Below are 24,210 nucleotides of genomic sequence, written 5' to 3'. Positions count from 1 at the left end.
TAAGTGGGACACACCCGAAGGAGACAGGACAGCCTTAGGAGAGGAGGACAGACCACTAGGGTAAAAAAAGGAAGGGGGGCAGGATGTAGCAATGAGGAGTGGTGACTGGGGGATTTGAGATGGAGCTGCGCTGAATCGGGGGGGGTAAGAAAGCAGAGAGGGGGCAGTGGCCATCCAGGGAGGGGGAAGCGGTTGAGGGGGGGGCAGAGACTGTGACCTGGACCAGGTCCATTATACTAATAGGCAAAAATAAGCAATCAGTCAGAGCAGCTTCCAACCCCAAGTACACCACCTTTGAGTGCAGACTCCTTACTGACTTACTCCATTTCCATTCTACATTGTATGTAACATTATGAGAACTTTACTATATATATTTGAAAATATTATCAAATACCTTTTTATACTTTGAAAACGTACAGTTTAGATTTAGTTGTTTGAAATGCTGTGTGTGCAGGTGCTTGATAAACCCCATTATGGGTGTAGCTCCTGTATTTATTCTTCTTACAGACATGATTGTGCAGCTTCTGTACTCTAATCAGCTTCATTGCCGCTACACTGCACTGGAAGCACTCTGTGCTGTCTTCACTCTGTGTTTTTATGTAGTCTGCACTACACATGTGCTTATGATCAGGCCCGCTGAGAGCCACGGCAAGCCCGAGTAATAGGAGGCATGGCCTAATTGCAGGAGGCGTGGCCACACCCCCTTCCCAGAAAAAAAAGATTGCGCTGGAGGGGGGGAGTGCGCTCTGGGCTCAAAGCCAGGGGGGGGCTCCACCCCACAGGCATAGGAGACTGCTGTGGCTGGTGCTCAGCAGTGCTGGGCTGCTTTGAGGGAGGGGGAGCGGTGCCAGACCCGGACCCTGCCGGGCCTCTCAGGAAGCCCGGGCCCCGGTAATCTGTACCCGCTCCCCCCACCCCTCAGAGCAGTCTAACCTCTGACATGCCCTACTGCATGGCATCTTCATGTGTCTTCCTCCCTGGTATTCAAGCCATCTAGACGTGACTCACAGACTATCCAACCATAGGCGATACTAAGGGGTTATCCGGGTGTGCGCAGGACCACCCATTAACAAGGGCTGTTTCATGAATGCTATGGGACACTTGGCTGAGATAATATGTGGCCAGACAGTGACTATGGTCGAGAACTAAGTGGAGCTGCAGACTCCCTTCTGCCCCCACCCCTATCCTGACCTGAGCGAGTCAGTTGACTCCAGGGAGTTCTTGTCTAGCTCTGAAGAGTGCACTGGTGCAGACAAAATAAAAATGCTGCTGCCAAGCCACTCACTGCCTGCTGCTTCTGTTGCTACAAGGCAACACCGCCCTCCTCTCTAATTGGTGAACCTTTGAATGATGTCTCCTATTGCACACAGTCTGTCAGTCACATATTCACAAACAGCACAGGTGACCAATCAGAAAAGTTCTAACTTCTCCCAGCCAGTCAGCATGTTCAAATGTTTGAATGACTGGAGAAGTATACAGCAGCAGCCAGTCATCATGTTTGAGCGACTGGAGGAGGATGCAGCAGCAGCCAGTCAGCAATGTTTGAGGGACTGGAAGAGGATGAGCACTGCAGATTTGCAGACCTGTGAGGAGCTGTGTGATTACTCAGCAGTGCACACTACCAGTTCAGTTAGTCTCCTGTTTCCATTGCAAACCCTGTAGAGCTGCTGAATGCTAAGCAATTGAATCCTATACAGTAATCACCCATATAATGGGAGGTGAGTAACCTCTGAATGGAACAGCTATTAATGTTGCTTCAAACTGTGTAGGTAGAGAATGAATGGTGGTTTTACTAAATTTACATGTTTATTGGAATGTAAATATTCTGAAATAAGCAAAGGTTGTCACCTACTGTGCTGTGAAAGTACCTGATTTGTTCCAGCCCCAAGTAATGCAACATTGCCCTCTGTCCTGTACAGCATCTATGCTTGGCACTGTACTAGCGTAAGTGCTGCCTACAAATTAGGGATGGTAATTGACAATCTATAGTTGATGGGATGCGGTCATAATCCTGACTGCGGGGATTCCGATGCTCAGAACGCCGGCGCTGGCATCCCGACCACCGGGTCAGGTTTAGGCACTAGAGGGGGAGGTTAGGTTGAGGCACCAGGGAGGGAAGGTTAGGGTAGGGAGAGGGGGAGGGTTAAGATACCTACCCACAGGTGTCGATATCCTAACCCTGTCGGGATGCCGGCATTGGGATTCTGACCGGTGGTATTCCGAGCGCCGGCATCCCATACCCAACCCTAGTTAACAGCCATTAATGTTTAACAATTATGGTTTTGCCATTGATGTCAGAGATGGTTCTCCGATATTGATGGCAGACTGGAACTCAATGTTTTTTTTTCTTCCAGGTGGCAGGGAACTTAGCTCCCGCGGCCTGCTAAGCCCCACCCCGACTCTTATTGGCCGTCCGTCGTGCATACTAGCAGTAATGGCCATCTAGGGGTGCAATCCATGGTTCACCATTGATAGTTTTGTGCCATCTATGGTAATTACCAATGGAACAATCGATGGACAGCCCTACTACTAAGTTCTCAGATCTCCTCCTTATTAAACTATATTTAACAGTATGATATTTAGGGGCTCAGTTATCAATAATCGCATTGCTGTATGTGAGAGTACCGCCCGAATGTATTAAATAGCACACGCAAGGACAGGTCCCTGCAATATGCTCAGAGAGAAGTGACTACACCAGAAGTCTTTTCACTCCTCTATTGAGACTCCTGTGCATTCGCGACCATTGCTGGGGTGGGTTCCGGAGGAAGACACTTCGGGTATATTTTGCGAACTGTAGCCTGTAGGCTACAGCGGCTAACACCATCATCAGATGGCGTTAGCTGTGGGGGCATATTCTAGAATGCTTCGCTTTCTGGAGCTTGGTAAAACTAACAGCATCGCATCCCTCACTAAAGCCTATAGGAGTTGCAGCTGCTGTCGGAAATCTGTCCGATATCTGCTGCAATCCCTCTATTGTACATCTGGGGGATACTTAATATTTATTGGTATCCCCGGAAAACACCTGCCACCAATATTTAATGATAAATAGGCAATTTAAACTGCTTACTTACCCCACATTGAATGGTCACTCACTTGTGACCATTTATTTGCTTCCTCCACTACTAAGTGAAATCTGCAGTGTAATGCTGAGTGCACACTTGCCAATGTGTACCCAGACGATATGTCGGGCCAAGGGCTGACATATCAAACCGCGGGTACACATTGAGCAATGTAATGAACGACAGCATGATTCCTCGTTACCTGTATGATCACCTGCTTGTGGGAGTGACGGAGCATGTTTTTTTGCTTCCTTCTGCACTAAGTGAAATCTGTAGTGTAAGAGGGCATTTTATTACAATATGAATTACTGAAGATTTAATTTGTACCTTCACTGAAAAAAGTGAGCTACATTTAACTACTTTAAATTGGATTTACATGTATGCAATATGCATTGTTAAAAAGCAGGATCGATTTTGTTCTTCCTTTTATACCCTTTCTGGCATGTTACTAGTATTTTGGACCCATTATTCACTGAGTCACTAGCTATAGTACCCAGCATTGAAGATGTTTTCTATTCTCTCTCTTTCCCTACCTTCTCATCTGCCCCCCCCATCTCTCTCTGACTCTATCTTATACTGTTTTTACCATACCTCTTCCCCTTTCCATTTCCGTATCTCTCTCCCCCACCTCTTTTTGTCTGTTATATCACCTGTCTCTCTCTCTCTCTCTCTCTCTCTCTCTCTCTCTCGTCTCTATTTATTAACATTATTTTTACTAAAATAAAGTGAAAAAGGGTGTTTTCACACCCTGTTCACATTATTTTAGTATCACCTATGGTTATTACAGGGCAATTGTAGTAGAATTTGTAAAATTCTACTCCAACCCCTAAGTATCACTTATTTTTAGTAAGCAGATCGCATTTCCCATAATTGTAATGGGAAATGTGATCCGACCAGAGTTACTAAAAATATGTTGTAAAAAAATATCGGGGAAAGCCCTGTGATAATAACGTCACCTGGAGGTGGCGTTATCCAGGGTTTCCCCTGGTTACCGGACTCCTACTCTGCTCTAAAAGGCAGAGCATAGCCGGGAGCCAGTCCCAGTGATCAGCTGTGTGGTCTAAACAGACCGCAAGCTGATACACTGCAAAAAAAAAAAAAAATTGTAAAAAAAAAAATTCACTTACCTGACTCCAGGGACCGGTGGTCGGGGCTCTGGTGAAGACTCCCCTCAGGTTAGCTGGTCTCCCATGCTGCACTGCGGCCCGGTCATCAGGTGATTGGGTCCCAGTGCAGTATGGGATATCAGCTGACCGGAGGCATGGAAGACATCACCAGAGCACAGATGACTGGAGGTAAGTGCTATTAAGGAAGGGGGGGTCGCGGGGGGGGTTCGAAATTGTGGGGGGCTTAACGATGGGGGCAGGGCTTAGCATCGGGGGGTAGTAGCAACGGTTGGTCGGCGCATGTGCGGGGCACTAGTCACGGTATTTTTTGGCGAAAATATCGTGACTAGAGTGCGGAGGGGATTCGCAGGGACAGAGCTTTCTCAAAAGCTCTGTCCCTGCAAGGGATCTGTAGTAAATCCCTGTGATATTGCCTGAATTCGCAATGCGAATTCAGTCGATAATATCACGCTACAATCTGCATTACAAATGCGGATTGTAGTAAATAGAGCCCTATGTCCCCCCCCTTTCTACCACTCGTCTCTCTGTTGCCTTCCCCATCTTTTCCCCTTTCACTTTCTCTCTCTCCTCTTCCCCTTACTCCTCCTTTTTTGCTTATACCAATCAGATTTATTACATGTCACATTTATGCATAGGTATGTGTAATTGTAGGAAAGAGCACAGTGATCTGATGCAGGGAAGAGCAACGTCCCCAATTCAGAGTTTGTTTAGAAAGGAGAGATTGGAGGAAGTGAGTAGTATCAAGTAGTGTGGCATCATGTGTCGGCAAAAGGCGGAATGGGAAAAAGGTGAGGGCGATAAGATGTTTATGATGAAAGTCCTGGAAGCTTTGGGAGAATGGTTTGTAGAACTGCTGGGCTTTGGGAATGAGAGCTAAGAGAAGGTTGTACAGGCTTGTGAGGTTATGATTAGATGGCCCCCGCCAGGTTCTGGTGAGGTGTTGGAATTGGGACCACCCATTAGCAAATATCTAGTTTCACCTACAGTATAGCTGCGCAGAGCCTATACAAACAGCGCAAGTACACTATCACCACCGCTATAGTGTGTGGGCATATTACTAGCATTTACTGCTCAGATGCCCAGCGCACTAACAACACCCAGTGATACCCTAAAGCTCCAGGCTGCTTCTATATGCTAAAGTTATAACTGTCATATCCCTGTGTCTTATGTTACTTGTTGTTCTTCCTAGTTCAATAAACCTAAGAACTTAAGCTGTGTCACGTGTGGACGAACCACCACCATACAGCACCAAACAACTGCACAACACGCTCAACATCATATATACTTTGGCCAAGTATAATCCCTCCTGGTGGGTAAATTGTCTGGGCGACTATTACATCTAGCATCACTGCTGTGCACAGCACCATTATACAGTTCTGCTAATAAGTTCTGGGCCCAGATTCCTCAAGTTAATAGGTTCTGGATCCCCATATACCTACCGATACAGTATACAGTATAAACATCACAATTCGCATTGATGCTTAGCACACAGGGGACATGTATTATAGCGTTACCATTACCATGGAGAATAAAGTATTTATCTTCTATGGATTGTTCAAAGGTAAATAACTACTGATCTGAGAACAAATCTATGATGCTACTTCAGATAGTAACGCAAAATAAAGATGTTTGCATAGATGTTTATACAGTGGTGTAATTTCATTCCAGATGCTCGGAGGCAAGTTATAATTTGGTGCCCCCCTCCCCATCACAGCCGCTGATACTGTAATGTAGCAGTTCGCATGCAGACAGGATATAGATAGAAGAAAGTGGCAGCTGCTGGTCTGACATGGAGCTCTCCACTAGTGTATGGTGGTTTCTCAGGTGCCATGTATTGGGAGGCCATGACATTACACTTCAGGTACATAGTTTTCAGCCCTAAGTGGGGTGAATATGTTGTGGACAATGGAGGAGGTGCCCCTTCAGAGCTGGAGCCCGGCGGCAGGCGCCTCCATTGTCTCCCATAGTTCTGACCCTGTGTTTATACATACATCTTATTATTTTACATTTTCATTGTAGTCAGACTATGATTGATTATATAAAAGTATACATACCATATAAATTATGTATGGAATCTTCTGTATCTTATCATATTTCATTCAGAATTTACATTGTTTTTATTAACTATTATTATAGTTTTCTTTTATATATGCTTGATTGTGCTCAGTACAGTGGTGTATCTGTAATGGGTGTAGGGTGTGCGGTGCAAACGGGCCCCTGGATCCAGGGTGGCCCACACCGCACATCCAGGGGGGCCCATACTGCACATCCATCCGTAGTCCCACAAATCACCGGGAAAATGACTTGGGGACTCAGGATATTTTTGTAGGACTTGTAACTATTTCAGCTCACAAAGCCATGTGGACCCACACACTTTTCCCTTTCAGATTCTTTGCATTTTGAACATTCAACATAAAAGCACAGCTTATATTTCTAATGCCAACTCTTTTGCTCCCCTGTCAGTGGAGATGCCCCCGTAGTGGACCCAATACTTTTCTCACTGTACACTTTCATCATAGGAGAATGGATACAGTTATTTGTGTTTGTTTAAAATATATATACATATGGCACTTGTCTTTTTCCTACTTTCTTTGCCAGATATCACATACTGTATGCCAGTGTTTATAAGTGATTACTTGGGAGGATATCAAGCACTCTTTAACATATGAACATTCTGTAGATCTGCAGCCTTGATCTACAAACCTTTGAGGAAAACCATAAAAAAACCTTTTTCTATGTAAAGGTTAATTATTAACCTCACCATATGCAGATACACAGTCATCATTAATACTGTATGATATGCTTAATTGATCACTTGGGTAAACATAGGTGCATTCTGCTTTGGAATGGCCTACGTACAGACACTATGTGCAACCATTCATGGGATTATGGTCCCAGATGTTACTGTAATTCATGTTCTGGGAAATATAAATATATCAAGTCTGTCTAGTGTCATTAGATTAATGGAACATTGTAATTTCTTCATATTAAGGGCCTTATTTGCTACAATCCGCATTTAGAATGCAGATTGTAGTGTGATAGTTCCGACTGAATTCGCATTGCAAATTCAGGCAATATCACTGGGATTTATTAAATATCCCTTCTAGGCACAAAGCTTGTGATAAAGCTCTGTCCCTGCGAATCCCCTCCACAGCCTTATCACTGTATTTTTGGGAAAAAATACAGTGACAAGGTGCTACGCATGTGCCGATCAGCCACTGCTGCGCCCCCCTGTGACCGCCCCCCCCCCCTGCCCCCCGCGACACCCCAATTAATTTCACTTACCTCTGGTCATTGCTGCTCCGGTGATGTCCTCCCTCCGGGGCTCCGGTCAGCTGGTCTCCCACCCTGCACTGTAGCATAGTTTCTCTCATGTACATTTAATGTCCTGCTTAGATAAAAAAATAGGGTGTTCCTCACCTTCCTTGCTCTGGGAGAGGACCACTTCTATACTTACTTCTGATGCATCAGTTTGCACAACAAACTCCCTGACAAAATCAGGAGTCATCAGAACTGGTTGGGAACACAACGCTATTTTCAACTCCTGAAAAGCCTTCTCTGCTTCAGGACTCCATTCCACCATGACTTTCTGTTTGCCTTTGGTAAGGTCAGTCAGTGGGACTGCAATGGTGGCAAAATTGAGTATAAACCTCCTATAATACCCAGTAATCCTTAAGAAGACTCTCACCTGCTTCTTATTCAGGTGTCGTGGCCAGTTTTGTATTGCCTCAATCTTATTAAGCTGTGGCTTTCTCAAACCTCTGCCAATGGTATATCCAAGATACTTCTGCCATCCCTAGACAACACTTTTTTGAGCTGGCTATCAAACCTGCCTTATAGATGGAGTCCAACACTGCTTATACTCTGGGCAAGTGAGACTGCCAATCAGGAATATGAATGACCACATCATCCAGATAAGCAGCAGCATACTGTCTATGGGGCCTTATCCATCATTCTTTGAAAGGTAGCAGGTGCCCCATGTAGCCCAAAGGGCCACATCTTGTATTGAAACAACCCCTCCGGTGCAGAAAAAGCTGTCTTTTCTTTGGCATTCTCAGTTAACGGCACTTGCCAATACCCTTTGGTTAAATCAAGAGTGGTTAAATATCTGGCTGTCCCTAGCCTTTCAATTAGTTCATCCACCCTAGGCATTGGGTAGGCATCGAATTTTGACACACTGTGTAATTTCCAGAAGCCATTGCAGAAACACACACTCCCGTCAGGCTTTGGAATGAGCACAATGGGACTTGACCACTCACTATGCGATTCCTCAATTACATCCAACTCTAACATTTTTTTTTTCTTTCGATACTGATTCTCTTTGGGCTTCTAGTAACCTGTAGGGCTTTAGGTTAACCTTAACCCCTGGGTCAGTGATTATGTCATGTTTAATGACGTGGTTTTTCCTGGTATGTCAGAAAACAGCACCCTATTTCTGATCAGAAATTCCTTAACTTCCTGCTGTTGAATTGCTGACAGGGTTTTGCCACTGTCACTTCAGAAACCACGGGCCCTAGATTTACTGGAGGGGCTCGGACGGCTGACAGTACTGCTGTATCCTTCCAGGGTTTTATAAGATTTACATGGTATATCTGTTCTGGCTTTCTTTTCCCTGGCTGGTAAACTTTATAATTGACCTGCCCCACTTTTTCTAAGATATCTAAGGGTCCTTGCCATTTAGCCAAAAGTTTACTTTCTACTGTGGGAACCAACACCAAGACTCTGTCCCCAGGAGAAAAGTTGCGTAAGCGAGCATTGCGGTTGCATACCCTCTGCTGTGCCTGTTGGGCCTGTTCCAAGTGCACTCTCACTATCGGCACCACAGCAGCAATTCTTTCTTGCATTTGGGAAACATGCTCGATAACTGTTTTATACGGACTGGACTGCCCCACCCATGTCTCTTTGGCAATGTCTAGTAACCCCCATGGGTGTCTCCCATATAACAAATCGTAAGGAGAAAACCCAGTGGAGGATTGAGGAACTTCTCTTATGGCCAACAACAAATAAGGCAACAAGTAATCCCAATCTTTACCATCCATGTCGACTACTTTTCTTAGCATATGTTTTAAGTCTTGTTAAACCTCATAACTTTTGACATAAATGGGGTACCCTGGTCAGTCAGTATTTCCTTAGGTATTCCCAGCCTGCTAAAGACATGGACTAACTCTCTAGCAATGGACTTGGTTGATGTATTGCGCAATGGTATCGCTTCCGGGTACCTGGTAGCGTAATCCATTATCACCAGAATATATTGATGGCCCCGGGAAGACTTCATTAAGGGTCCAACCAAATCCATAGCTATTCTTTCAAATAGCACCTCTATAATAGGTAATGGGACTAGTGGACTTTTAAAATGTGGTCTGGGAGCATGATACTGACATTCAGGGCAGGATGCACAAAAGTCAGAAACGTCTTTATGGACCCCGGGCCAGAAAAACTTCTGCAAAATTCGCTCAGTGGTTTTCTCTTCCCCCAGATGGCCTGCCATTATATGACCATGAGCCAGATCTAACACTCTTCTGCTGTATGCTTTGGGGACTATTAATTGTTCCACAATATCTTCCACTTTCTTAGTCACCTGATACAAAAAATCCCGACATACTGCCATGAGAGGATATGACACAGGACTATCGGGGTCTATGGGTTTACCATCGATCACTTTGACATTCTCCCTGGCTTTTACCAGAGTAGGGTCACTTAACTGCGGCAAAGACCTCTCCTCTGACCTCTAAATTAGGCAGACGATCAACTGGCTCAATAACACTTCCCACCTCAGTGGGAGGCACAATACTTGGTGAGCCACCATCACGCTCCACATTCTCTAGTTCGCCAATCATACTAGAAAAGGGGAGCATCTCCGACCCTGAAGAAACTTCCTCTGCTAATACATCAGTAACTTTCTCAAATGGGTCAGGGTGGTTTACCTCTGTACAAAATCGGCTTTCCCACAACTTCCAGAAGTGAGAAAAGTCTTTCCCCAATATTGCATCATACATTAAGCCATGTACCAAACCCACCGAGACTACCACAGAACCACATGGTGTTTCTATGTTCACTTCCGCACAAACATAATAGCGAGTGTCCCCCTGTATGCAGGTCACACCAACAGTTTTCCCCTTATGCTTCAAGGGGTTCACCAGTTCAGCTTTCATAAGTGTAACCAGGCTACCAGAATCTAACAGAGCCTCTACTCGGTTGCCTTCTCCAGTGAGTACACACATGTGCTTATCTGTCTCAGCCTGTCAGTCAGTAGTACAGGCTGGCTGTGCAAACAAAGACCCCCTGCGGTTGACATGAGCAGTATCAGTTGCATAGGTTCAGAGGTAAGTGAACAATTATCCGCAATATGGCCGAAGCCACCACATCAGAAACACTGAATCACATTATAATCTAGTCTTTACGGGGAAGGAAGGCCTGGCTGGCCTGTCTCCAGGTTCCACACCCTCAATCTTGGGTACATTCCATCGCCCAGCACCCTTCTCCTCTGCAACAGTCTTACCAGTGTCGATGGGAGTTCGCCGTTGCGCCATTGGGGCTTGGTGGGGTAGACTCAACAGCTCCTCAGCCACCACGTACCTCTCCACCAGTTCAACTAACTGGTCTGCGGGCTTAGGGTCTGCATGGCTCACCCACTTGCGCAGAGTTGCAGGTAGCGATCGCAGATACCGGTCCATCACGACTCTTTCCACGATCTGTGGTCCTGTCAGCATCTCGGGCTATAGCCATTTTGTGGTTAGATGGATGAGGTCATGCATCTGTGAGCGCAGAAGCTTTTCCATTTGGAACTCCCAGCGGTGGACTCGTTGGGCACGAACGAATGTGGTGACTCCCAAGCAAGTTAGGATCTCCCGTTTTAGCCTTACACAAATCATAGTAGGCCTTTTGTGGTTCTCCAGACAGGAAGGGTGCCACAAGACTTGCCCACTATCCCTTGGGTCAACTCTCCCTTTCTGTGGTTCTCTCAAAGGCTGTGTGATATGCCTCAACATCATCACTTGGAGTCATCTTCTGTAAAAAATGACTGGCGTGTATGGAGCGAGTGTGGGTTGGAGGGTCAATGGAAACACCTCCAGACCGGGCTACTAGGTGTTGTACCACCTCCTTTATGGCCTGGCTGTTTTCCACTATGGCCTGGTGAGTTTCCTCGATGGTGACTTGTTGTTGCCTCTGGGCTGCCTCCAAGGCCAATAGTTGCACCTACGTGGATTCTTGCTGAGCTCTGGTAGCTTCCTGCTGAGCCCTGGTAGTGTCTTGCTGAGCAGACGTAGCCTGAAGCAAGGCTTTTACAACGGTCTCCATGTTGTCTTTAGGGGTAGGCTGAAAGCAGAACCTGGCCTCTCTGAGCATCTGCTGATGCCACCTTCATGGATTCCACAATCCCATGCCTGTCCCTTTGAATTTTAAAGGAAAATTTTTCCTTGCTGCAATTTTCAGTGTGTGTTTGCCTGCATTCTCCACCAATTGTGACACTGTCGGGATAGGGATCCCTCTCCTGGGGTAGATGGACTCCCTCTTTACACACACAGCACAGCAGCCGGAGAAACAGGACACAGTTCTGGGGTTCTCGTGTAAGCTAGACGGTGCCAGTCTTTATTGTACCAGACACATAACAAATAAAACATTAACTAAATCCCAGCCCGTCTGGGCTCTAACTAGACAGTAGGTTCCCTCACTATGAGAACACTAAACAAGTTCATGTCCACAGTACTTACAGGTTTCTATCAGACATTGTCTCAGAGCAAGCTAACCTGCGGGTCTGCTCTCCCAAGTGTGAGACTCTCAGCCACAACTAAACCCAGATTATATCAGCCATTTCCAGGTGTAAGCCCTAATGAGCCTGCTACCAAGCTGAAAGGCCCAACACCTGGAGTGGTCTGTGGATGGAGCCCTCCCGCTCCTCATATCCACACCCCCAGGACCCATTCCGGCTTTTCACCAAAGCCGACATTTCTAGTCTGTTTTGTCAAACAGACTTCTCCTGGGGGTTTCAAAACACATAGGACAGGAATCAGGGACACACATAGAAGCCATTCCAAACTTTTCCAGAGCTTCTATCACAATGGGTTGGGTGTGGGATACCGGTGACTATGTTATATTTATCAATTATTGAATATCAATGATTTATCTCCCATTACTCGATTGCAGTTACAATAAAAATTCCTTCCCTATCAATCCCATTATTTCCGTTTTTACAATCTGTCAGTTACACACAAACCTCCTTAAGAAGTCTAAATTTAAGATTAGATCAACTTCGCTCTCTTGATAGGATACTATTTTGTAAACCTAAATATCCCCTCTCTACTTCCACCATATACTGTATACACATTCCAGCCCTGAGCTTGATTTGGAGACTGGTTTGGTGGGTTTGTTAAAATGGAAGGCAGTTTTCCCTGATCTCACCATGACAAATATTTTGGAGGCCTATATGAAACTTAATAAGCTTTTGGTTTAAGCAATGCATCTGAAAATATTGCATAAGGCATATTTCACCCCAAAGCTAAAATTTGTTATAGGGGAATCTCAAAATACAAACTGTTATAAATGTGGAACTCCCAATGCAGATAACATGCATTGTTTGTGGTCTTGCTCCCGAGTCCAGCTATTTTGGAAAACGCTCCGAACTTACATCACTGATTCTTTGAAAATAGAGTTTAAGATTAATAAAGAATAGTTTTTTGTGGGTATATACCCAAACTTCAATGAATGCAGATTAACAAAGGGTAATCAGTCTTTGCTTATTAAATTGGCAGCTGCTGCAAAAAAAACTATCCTGTCACACTGGATCTCAACGGATCCCATCCCATTAAATCTATTTCATGCCAAATTTTCTCTCTTATTCTTTATGGATTGGACTGAAACTTCCTTATATAAAGATAAATTGACAGAATTTTTTTTTATATTAGGCTTCATATGTTTCTACAGTTTCAGATATTATAAAGGATGCCTTGAGAAAATGTTTCAGTTTAACAACCTGGTACAATTTGGAAATTTTAACCACAGGTGTGCCTTTCTATCAAGTGTAATTGGATGTTATTTAACTATTTATGTATGTATTATACAGTATGTAGTAGTAGTAGTTTTGTCACTGTCTCACTGCCATGAATTGTGTATTATATGTTAACTTTAATACCTGACATTGTAATACCTATTGTAATGTATTCATATCAATCTGTCAATAAAACTATCTCAGTGTAAAGAAGAACAAGGAGTCCTGGATGTGATGGTATGGCTCCCACATGAAGAGCCCGAAGGATATGACCAAGCCTATTTCCACAGAAGATCTGTGTTTAGTTCTCCCAAGATGTTTGTAAAAACCTCCCTGCCTGATGCTATTTTAAAGGCAAAGTGTGGTCACACAAAATATTGGTTTGATTTTAATTTCTCTTCTGTTCATTCGCTTTGCATGTTGTTAATTGATAAATATAAACTATTAACACTTCTATTTTTGAAAGCATTTTTACTTTGCAGCATTTTTCCACACCGGCCTAAAACTTTTACACAATACTGTATATATACAAGTTACATTTTAAAAATGTAACTAAGAATTATCTATCTATCTATCTATAATGTAAATCTAAGTGAGTAACTGATATTGTCCATTTTAATACTTCAGGCCTTAAACAGCTATAATGATGGAGACATTGACGGATCGAGGAGATTGGGACGTAACGCCTTGTATGTTGCAATTGCATCTATAATCATCGGTCTACTGGTGATTGCAACTTACTGTGTTGTTCATTTTACAACGGTATGTTCACATTTTTCTTTACAACTCTGATGTGAAAAAATAATTATTTCCTGTTTTGATTAATTCCAAAAAGTGATAATATAAAAGTTATACTATTTACTTTGCTGATATTGGCTATCAATGCGCCTGATTCATAGGTGCATACTACATTGATCCCACGCACAAGAGGCAGATGTTTTCAGTCTGTACCTGTATCCGAGCATCACTGAGCATGCCTCATAATGGTTACCGCCGAAAGCCGCAGAATGAATTTATAGAGAAGCAATGTCAGCGGGCGTGTCTGGGTGGTAACGGGGGTGGCTAACCAGATGCATGCGTGTCGCAGTCAGTTAGTTGCACTGATTTTGGTGCCCATGTTCGGACGGACATTCTGCACCTCCATAGGACTCGTGCAATATTGAATGGTGCAACAGATGTGCGCCCGACGGTGCGACTCAGAGCCATAACTAGACTTTTTGGTGCCCTGTGCCAGAAAGAGCATTGGTGCCCCCCTCCATTTTTCAAATAGGGACATAACGCACCCAAAAAAGGGTCATGGCCTCATGGGGATTGGCCAGGAAAGAGATAGGGGAGGCTAGGAGATGCTGGGGATGAAATAAGAGGAAGCTACAAGTGAGAATGATAATAAACAAAAAATTGACAGGCCTGAACAGCGCCCCTTGTCCTGTGGTGCCCTGTGCCATGGTACAGGCCGCACCACCCTAGTTACGTCCCTGGTGCGACTTAATATGCAAACAGCAAATCAGCGCCACAGTTGGTGGGCATCTCTGCACAAATCCCATTGGTGGTGGAATTAGCCTAAAGATAAAAAGGCGCACCACTAAATCAGGACCAATTCCTACATTTCCTTCTTGATGTATGTAACATACGTGCCTAAAGAGCCATTTATGCCTGAAAAAATCAAGATAGTTCAATATTAAAATGGTTCATAATACTTTTAATTTGTCATGTTGCATGTACATTTAGAAACGTAAGAAAACCTGACCAAACTGCACATTTTATATTGCACGTACACAAGCTATTGCTCTGTGTTGCTGGGCCATTCATCTTTATCACTCCTGATGTGGCCTTAGCGTGTTCATTTAGTATTCTTCAGAAGATTTACAGACAGGAAATTTGATTTGCACAGAAAAATCTTTTCCTTTGTTCACTGAATTGTATTTCAAGTAGGGGTGTGCACCGGCCACTTTTCGTGTTTTGTGTTTTGGTTTTGGATCTGGATCTTTCTTCGTGTTTTGGATCTGGATTGGTTTTGCCAAAACCACCCTTCCGTGTTTTGGGTTCTGGGTTTTGTGTTTTGGATCTGTATTTTTTTTTAAAAAAGCATAAAAACAGCTAAAATCACAGAATTTGTAGGTTTTTCTGCTCCTATGCTATTATTAACCTCAATAACCTTAATTTCCACTCATTTCCAGTCTATTCTGAACACCTCACACCTCACAATAGTGTTTTTATGTCCAAAACGTTGCACCGAGGTAGCTGGATGACTATGCTAAGCGACACGAGTGGGCGGCACAAACACGTGACCCATCTAGGCGTGAAACTGCAGTGGCAGACAGGATGGCAGTTTGAAAAACTAGGCCCCAAACTGTACATAATGCAAAGAAAAAAAAGAGGTGCAAGATGGAATTGTCCTTGGGCCCTCCCACCCACCCTTATGTTGTATAAACAGGACATGCACACTTTAACAAACCAATCATTTCAGCGCCAGGGTCTGCCACACAACTGTGGCTGAAATGATTGGTTCGTTTGGGCCCCCACAAAACAAGCTGGCAATTAATGTGTCCCTGCACAAACTGGCTCTATGGAGGCAAGATGTCATCCTCATCCTCCTCATCCACCGATTCCTCACCCTCTTCAGTGTGTACATCCTCATCCTCACAAAGTATTAACTCGTCCCCACTTGAATCCACCACCACAGGTCCCTCTGTACCTTCTGGAGGCTGGTCTCCCTGGAAGAGCTGATAATTCATTTTGATGAACATCATCTTCTCCACATTCTGTGGAAGCAACCTCCTACGCCTTTCGCTGACAAGGTTCCCGGCTGCACTAAACACTCTTTCGGAGTACACACTGGAGGGGGGGCAACTCAGGTAAAATAGAGCCAGTTTGTACAGGGGCCTCCAAATTGCCTCTTTTTCCTGCCAGTACAGGTATGGACTGTCTGCCATGCCTACTTGGATGCTGTCACCGATGTAATCCTCCACCATTCTGTCAATGGTGACAGTATCATATGCAGTGACAGTAGACATGTCAGAAATTGTTGCCAGGTCCTTCAGTCCGGACCAGATGTCCAAACTTGGTCCTGCCTGCCCTGCATCACCGCCAGCGGGTTGCTTAGGATACCTAAGTTTTTTCCTGGCAGCCCCAGTTGCAGGAGAAAATGAAGAAGGAGCCGTTGACGTGTCACGTTCCGCTTCAGCTGACAGTGTGTTCACCAGCAGGTCTTTGCACCTCTGCAGGCTTGTGTCGGCCGGAAAGAGAGACACCACATAGGCTTTAAACCTAGGATCGAGCACGGTGGCCAAAACGTAGTGGTCTGATTTCAACAGATTGACCACCCTGGAATCCTGGCAAAGCGAATGAAGGGCTTCATCCACAAGTCCCACATGCCGAGCGGAATCGCTCCGTCTTAGCTCCTCCTTCACTTTCTCCAGCTGCTTCTGCAAAAGCCTGATGAGGGGAATGACCTGACTCAAGCTGGCAGTGTCTGAACTGACTTCACGTGTGGCAAGTTCGAAGGGCTGGAGAACCTTGCACAACACGGAAATCATTCTCCACTGCGCTTGAGTCAGGTGCATACCCCCTCCTTTGCCTATGTCATAGGTGGATGTATAGGCTTGTATGGCCTTTTGCTGCTCCTCCATCCTCTGAAGCATATAGAGGGTTGAGTTCCACCGCGTCACAACCTCTTGCTTCAGGTGATGGCGGGGCAGGTTCAAGAGTGTTTGCTGGCGCTCCAGTCTTCGGCACGCAGTCGCTGAATGGCGAAAGTGGCCAGAAATTTTTCGGGCCACCCAAAGCGTCTCCTGCACGCCCCTGTCGCTTTTCAGAAAATTCTGCACCACCAAGTTTATTGTGTGAGCAAAACATGGGACGTGCTGGAATTTGCCCAGATGTAATGCCCGCACAATATTGGTGGCGTTGTCAGATATCACAAATCCCCAGGAGAGTCTAAGTGGGGTAAGCCACTGGGCGATGATTTCCCTCAGTTTCTCTAAGAGGTTGTCGGCGGTGTGCCTCTTACTGAAACCGGTGATACACAGCGTAGCCTGCCTTGTAACGAGCTGGCATTTCTGAGATGCTGCTACTGGTGACGCTGCTGCTGTTGCTGCGTAAGGTGATACATCTACCCAGTGGGCTGTCACAGTCATATAGTCCTTAGTCTGCCCTGTTCCACTTGTCCACATGTCCGTGGTTAAGTGGACATTGTGTACAACGGCATTTTTCAGGACACTGAGGACACTTTTTCTGACGTTTCTGTACAGTCTCGGTATCGCCTGCCTAGTGAAGTGGAATCTAGACGGGATTTGGAACCGGGGACACACTACCTCCATCAATTGTCTAAATCCCACTGCACTAATGGCGGATACCGGACGCACGTCTAACACCAACATAGCAGTCAAGGCCTCAGTTATACGTTTTGCTTCAGGATGACTGCTGTCGTACTTCATCCTCCTCGCTAAGGACTGTTGGAGGGTCAATTGTTTAGTAAAAGTAGTGGTGTTCCTACTTCCTCTCTGGGATGATGAACGACTCCCAGCAGCAGCAACAGCAGCAGCGGCAGCAGTAGGCGTAGCAATGCAGGATCCTCCAGAGGAATCCCGGATAGGAGAGTCAGTCATGCCAGTGACATGGCCTGCAGGACTACTTCCGATCCTGACTAAGGAGGAAATTGACGAGGAGGGAGTTGACGGTGTGGTTTGCAGGCGCTTGGATACAACAGGACAACGGGATTTAGGTGTCCCTGGACTGCTTACGGTCTTAGCCAAAGTTTCTGAACTTGACAGTAACTTTTTATGAACGCGCTGCAGGTGCCGTATAAGGGAGGATGTTCCTAGGTGGTTGACGTCCCTACCCCTACTTATTTCACCTTTACATATGGTACATATGGCAAGACAGTTGTTGTCCGGATTTGGATAGAAATATTGCCAGACCAAAGAGGTGGAATGTTTGGTCTTCTGCCCAGCCATGACCGTGATGGGCTTTTTCATCCCACGGACAACAACTGTCTCCCCCGGAGCCTGATTTAAACAAACCACATCACCATCAGAATCCTCCTCGCCAACTTCCTCCTCAGCGCCAGCTACACCAGTATCCTCATCCTGTTGTACTTCAACAGTGACATCTTCAATTTGCATATCAGCAAGTGGACTGTGGGTGCTCCTTTCAGCACTTGCAGGGGGCGTGCAAATGGTGGAAAGAGCCACCTCTTCCCGTCCAGTGCTGGGAAGGTCAGGCATTGCAACCACCACCACACTTGGACTCTCCTTGGGGATTTGTGATATCTTCTTAGAAAGCACAGTTCTTCGCTGTGCTTTTGCCAGCTTAACTCTTTTGATTTTTTTAGTGGGAGGAGGGCTTCCATCGTCATGTGAAGCTGAACCACTAGTCATGAACATACTAGGGATCGACCTTAGCCGTTCCTTGCCACTCCGTGTCGTAAATGGCATATTGGCAAGTTTACGTTTCTCTTCAGCTGATTTAAATGTCTTTTTCAAGGTCATTTTCCTGAACTTTGCCATTTGGGATTGTATGTGCCCTCTACTATGACATTGGGCATCGGCCTTGGCAGACGACGTTGATGGCATGTTATCGTCTATGTCATGACTAGTGGCAGCAGCTTCAGCACTAGGAGGAAGTGGTTCTTGATCTTTCTCTATTTTATTTTTATCGGAGAAAGTTTGGTCCTCCATTTATGTTATATCGATTTGATATATACGTGCGGCTAAACACAGAAAATAATTTTATTTTTGGTTTGGACTGGAGTGTACTTTGGGGGTTACAGCACCCTTTAACGGTCAAGCCAGCCGGCCCTTTACTTATGACACAGGCGCACGCTTGGCACTACTTTGTTGATGCACGTGCGGCTACTGCGCACACAATTCACAAACACAGAAAATAATTTTTTTTTTGGTTTGGACTGGAGTGTACTTTCGGGGGTTACAGCACCCTTAACGGTCAAGCCAGCCGGCCCTTTACTTATGACACAGGTGCACGCTTGGCACTACTTTGTTGATGCACGTGCGGCTACTGCGCACACAATTCACAAACACAGAAAATAATTTTTTTTTTGGTTTGGACTGGAGTGTACTTTCGGGGGTTACAGCACCCTTTAACGGTCAAGCCAGCCGGCCCTTTACTTATGACACAGGCGCACGCTTGGCACTACTTTGTTGATGCACGTGCGGCTACTGCGCACACAATTCACAAACACAGAAAATCATTTTTTTTTTGGTTTGGACTGGAGTGTACTTTCGGGGGTTACAGCACCCTTAACGGTCAAGCCAGCCGGCCCTTTACTTATGACACAGGCGCACGCTTGGCACTACTTTGTTGATGCACGTGCGGCTACTGCGCACACAATTCACAAACACAGAAAATAATTTTTTTTTGGTTTGGACTGGAGTGTACTTTCGGGGGTTACAGCACCCTTTAACGGTCAAGCCAGCCGGCCCTTTACTTATGACACAGGCGCACGCTTGGCACTACTTTGTTGATGCACGTGCGGCTACTGCGCACACAATTCACAAACACAGAAAATAATTTTTTTTTGGTTTGGACTGGAGTGTACTTTCGGGGGTTACAGCACCCTTTAACGGTCAAGCCAGCCGGCCCTTTACTTATGACACAGGCGCACGCTTGGCACTACTTTGTTGATGCACGTGCGGCTACTGCGCACACAATTCACAAACACAGAAAATAATTTTTTTTGGTTTGGACTGGAGTGTACTTTCGGGGGTTACAGCACCCTTAACGGTCAAGCCAGCCGGCCCTTTACTTATGACACAGGCGCACGCTTGGCACTACTTTGTTGATGCACGTGCGGCTACTGCGCACACAATTCACAAACACAGAAAATAATTTTTTTTTGGTTTGGACTGGAGTGTACTTTCGGGGGTTACAGCACCCTTTAACGGTCAAGCCAGCCGGCCCTTTACTTATGACACAGGCGCACGCTTGGCACTACTTTGTTGATGCACGTGCGGCTACTGCGCACACAATTCACAAACACAGAAAATAATTTTTTTTTGGTTTGGACTGGAGTGTACTTTCGGGGGTTACAGCACCCTTTAACGGTCAAGCCAGCCGGCCCTTTACTTATGACACAGGCGCACGCTTGGCACTACTTTGTTGATGCACGTGCGGCTACTGCGCACACAATTCACAAACACAGAAAATAATTTTTTTTTGGTTTGGACTGGAGTGTACTTTCGGGGGTTACAGCACCCTTTAACGGTCAAGCCAGCCGGCCCTTTACTTATGACACAGGCGCACGCTTGGCACTACTTTGTTGATGCACGTGCGGCTACTGCGCACACAATTCACAAACACAGAAAATAATTTTTTTTTTGGTTTGGACTGGAGTGTACTTTGGGGGTTACAGCACCCTTTAACGGTCAAGCCAGCCGGCCCTTTACTTATGACACAGGCGCACGCTTGGCACTACTTTGTTGATGCACGTGCGGCTACTGCGCACACAATTCACAAACACAGAAAATAATTTTTTTTTTGGTTTGGACTGGAGTGTACTTTCGGGGGTTACAGTACCCTTAACGGTCAAGCCAGCCGGCCCTTTACTTATGACACAGGTGCACGCTTGGCACTACTTTGTTGATGCACGTGCGGCTACTGCGCACACAATTCACAAACACAGAAAATAATTTTTTTTTGGTTTGGACTGGAGTGTACTTTCGGGGGTTACAGCACCCTTTAACGGTCAAGCCAGCCGGCCCTTTACTTATGACACAGGCGCACGCTTGGCACTACTTTGTTGATGCACGTGCGGCTACTGCGCACACAATTCACAAACACAGAAAATAATTTTTTTTTTGGTTTGGACTGGAGTGTACTTTGGGGGTTACAGCACCCTTTAACGGTCAAGCCAGCCGGCCCTTTACTTATGACACAGGCGCACGCTTGGCACTACTTTGTTGATGCACGTGCGGCTACTGCGCACACAATTCACAAACACAGAAAATAATTTTTTTTTTGGTTTGGACTGGAGTGTACTTTCGGGGGTTACAGCAACCTTAACGGTCAAGCCAGCCGGCCCTTTACTTATGACACAGGTGCACGCTTGGCACTACTTTGTTGATGCACGTGCGGCTACTGCGCACACAATTCACAAACACAGAAAATAATTTTTTTTTTGGTTTGGACTGGAGTGTACTTTCGGGGGTTACAGCACCCTTAACGGTCAAGCCAGCCGGCCCTTTACTTATGACACAGGCGCACGCTTGGCACTACTTTGTTGATGCACGTGCGGCTACTGCGCACACAATTCACAAACACAGAAAATTATTTTTTTTTTGGTTTGGACTGGAGTGTACTTTCGGGGGTTACAGCACCCTTAACGGTCAAGCCAGCCGGCCCTTTACTTATGACACAGGCGCACGCTTGGCACTACTTTGTTGATGCACGTGCGGCTACTGCGCACACAATTCACAAACACAGAAAATAATTTTTTTTTGGTTTGGACTGGAGTGTACTTTCGGGGGTTACAGCACCCTTTAACGGTCAAGCCAGCCGGCCCTTTACTTATGACACAGGCGCACGCTTGGCACTACTTTGTTGATGCACGTGCGGCTACTGCGCACACAATTCACAAACACAGAAAATATATTATTTTTTTAGCACTTGGGGGGAGCACCCCTGATGGACAGAGCACCCCCTGGACAACACTACAGCACTCCTTTAGGACTGGGACACTGCACAGGACTTTGGAGTGGACACAGCCCCTATGGAGAACTGACTGCACAACACAGTCCAGCCAGCCCCTATGGACTTTGAAGTAGTGGACACAGCCCCTATTAACAACATCAGCACAGCACAACACAGCCAGCCCCTATGGACTTTGAAGTAGTGGACAACAGCAGCACTACACTACACTACACTACACTACACTACACAGCCCTAACTCCCACCCTCCCTCTTCACTGTCCACAGCCGAGTGAGAAAATGGCGCCGACGCGGGTACCTTATATAGGATCCAAAACCCGCGAGACTCGGAAGGCGGGATGATGACGTTTTGCCTCGATTTCAGATCCGAGTCAGGCGGGAAAAGTCGAGCCTGACTCGGATCGGACTCGGATCGGGGGGGCTCGGGGGGGTTCGGATTTCAGAAATCCGAACCCACTCACCCCTAATTTCAAGTAACTTAACTTTTGTGTATTTTTGAATATTATAAAGGCAGCTTATTAAAATACATTTTTACTTTAGGTTTATTGATGTATTCAATGTCTCGAGGACTTTTCTGATACTAAAAAATATGTAGTTTCCAAGGGGACCCTATTGTTGGGTTTCTGCATTTAAAGAGCAAGACACTATTTGACATTAATATATGTCACAGGCTCTGTATTACTGAGCTCATATTTGTACCAATTTAAGCAGGACAGTCCCTAATCTGGTAGTCTGTACCACCGTAATGATGACAGTCAGGACTTATGTCCCCATCACTATGATTTGTAAGAGCAGTGGGCATTTGTCAATACAAGGGTGTATTTAGGGAATAGGAGGGAGGCTGGGAGCAGCCTATTGCTTCACAGGCTTTTTAGGCATGCTGGATTTTCAGTAATACACCCCTGCTCCTCAGCTACCATGTAATTCCTGTCTGTATCTAAAAATTTAGGATAACATTTCTGAATTTATGGAGTTTTTATACTTAACTATAATGCCCACTGTGATCTTCACTCCTCTGCAGGAGGATGCTATTTTAGGAGATATATGCTTCTGTAACCAAACAATCAGGTGACTGATGGCTAGGCAGAAATGAAGAGTGTGGATTGGTGGATTCATAAACGCTGGACCAATGATATCACAGCAAGCTAGACTCAACTTTTTAAACTGTGTCAGATCCCATCAGGCCATAATAAAGATGTGGAGGTGGTGGGGGAGGTGATTCAGTTATCTGTAATGGAGTTGGGAAGTATAACAGAGCGGAATTGTAACGTCTGATTAGCAATGAACAATGCATTTTACCATCTTGAATTGTATTTGAAATGTACTTCAGTGGTAGTTTAAATATATATTATATCTTATAGTCTGAATGAACGCAAACTATTCCCATCTCTAACATGTTTAATAATTTTGTTATAATGTAATTAGCAGCTGATTGTGAGACTTGTATCCTACATTATATTGAGATAACAGAAGTTGTACCCCAGCACTACCATTTATACATTTGGTCATTACTCAACTATAGGCCTAATTCAGACTTGAATGTAAGCCCAATGGTTTGTCTGATTGTTGCAGATCTGCACACATGCCGTCCCTACATTGCGATGTGCAGGTCTCAATCTGCAAGTATGCTTGTAGTGCGCCTAAGCCGCAGCATGATTTGCATGCTGCGGCTGTTTGGGAGCGGGGAGTGAGCGTTTCCAATAACGGGGGTGCGTAGCCCCATTTCTGGGAGTGCTGAGGCCAGGGTCTGCATCTTCCGACGCAGATTTCCTGTCCCCGGCTGAGCAGTTCTGTTGCCCATCTTAAGTAAGCTTAAGCTTACTCAGATGGGCAATGACAGCAGCCGATTGTCGCAATGGAAATCCGATTCAACGTCTTTGGACGCAGCACTCAGATCTGCAATGCTGTCAGGGAGCATCTTTTGTCCTAAGATGCCTCCTGCTGCATAGTCCAAAGACACAGCAACAATGAGAATAGGTTACACCTCTGAATCAGGCCCTATAACAACGCTATCAAGAGACTTTCAGAGACAAAGCTATAAAACCTGGTAGTCTGTGGAAATAAAGGGAAGTTGCTAGTGGGAAAATATGCAAAACTGTCTTCATCCTGATATATGTTGCCACAATCATAGGCAAACACAGGGGGGGTTTCCTTCTGCCTGGAAACCCCCATCCGCAGCACACACCATGACAACAATAGAAATAGTAATATAATACAATGTTACTAGTGCTGCATGTTCTTCTCAGTACCACAAATGAAATGATTAGGAACACCTGTGGATCTTTTAAAATGTGTCAGCCAGTAATAAATATACCTGTGTACCAACTAGGAGATGTGGAAAACATGCACTGTTAGGGGTGCACTGTTATAGACC

The 24,210-nt window shown here is 45.4% G+C and overlaps 1 protein-coding gene across 2 annotated transcripts in view; it reads left to right on the top strand.

The window, feature by feature from the left end:
- The window catches only part of TMEM233 (transmembrane protein 233), a 64,389-nt gene that overhangs the window by 4,860 nt on the left and 35,319 nt on the right, over window positions 1-24,210 (top strand). For both annotated transcript variants that reach the window (XM_088465347.1, XM_088465353.1), the window contains exon 2: window positions 13,800-13,934. In XM_088465347.1, coding sequence (XP_088321473.1) covers window positions 13,800-13,934 — 135 coding nt within the window. The remainder of the gene's footprint in view (window positions 1-13,799; window positions 13,935-24,210) is intronic.

The sequence above is a fragment of the Taudactylus pleione genome, unplaced genomic scaffold, assembly GCF_031769625.1.
Source record: "Taudactylus pleione unplaced genomic scaffold, aTauple2 ptg000062l, whole genome shotgun sequence".
Classification (NCBI taxonomy): domain Eukaryota; kingdom Metazoa; phylum Chordata; class Amphibia; order Anura; family Myobatrachidae; genus Taudactylus; species Taudactylus pleione.
The sequence above is the reverse complement of the archived record's forward strand: the minus strand, read 5'-3'. Positions and strand labels throughout refer to the sequence as shown.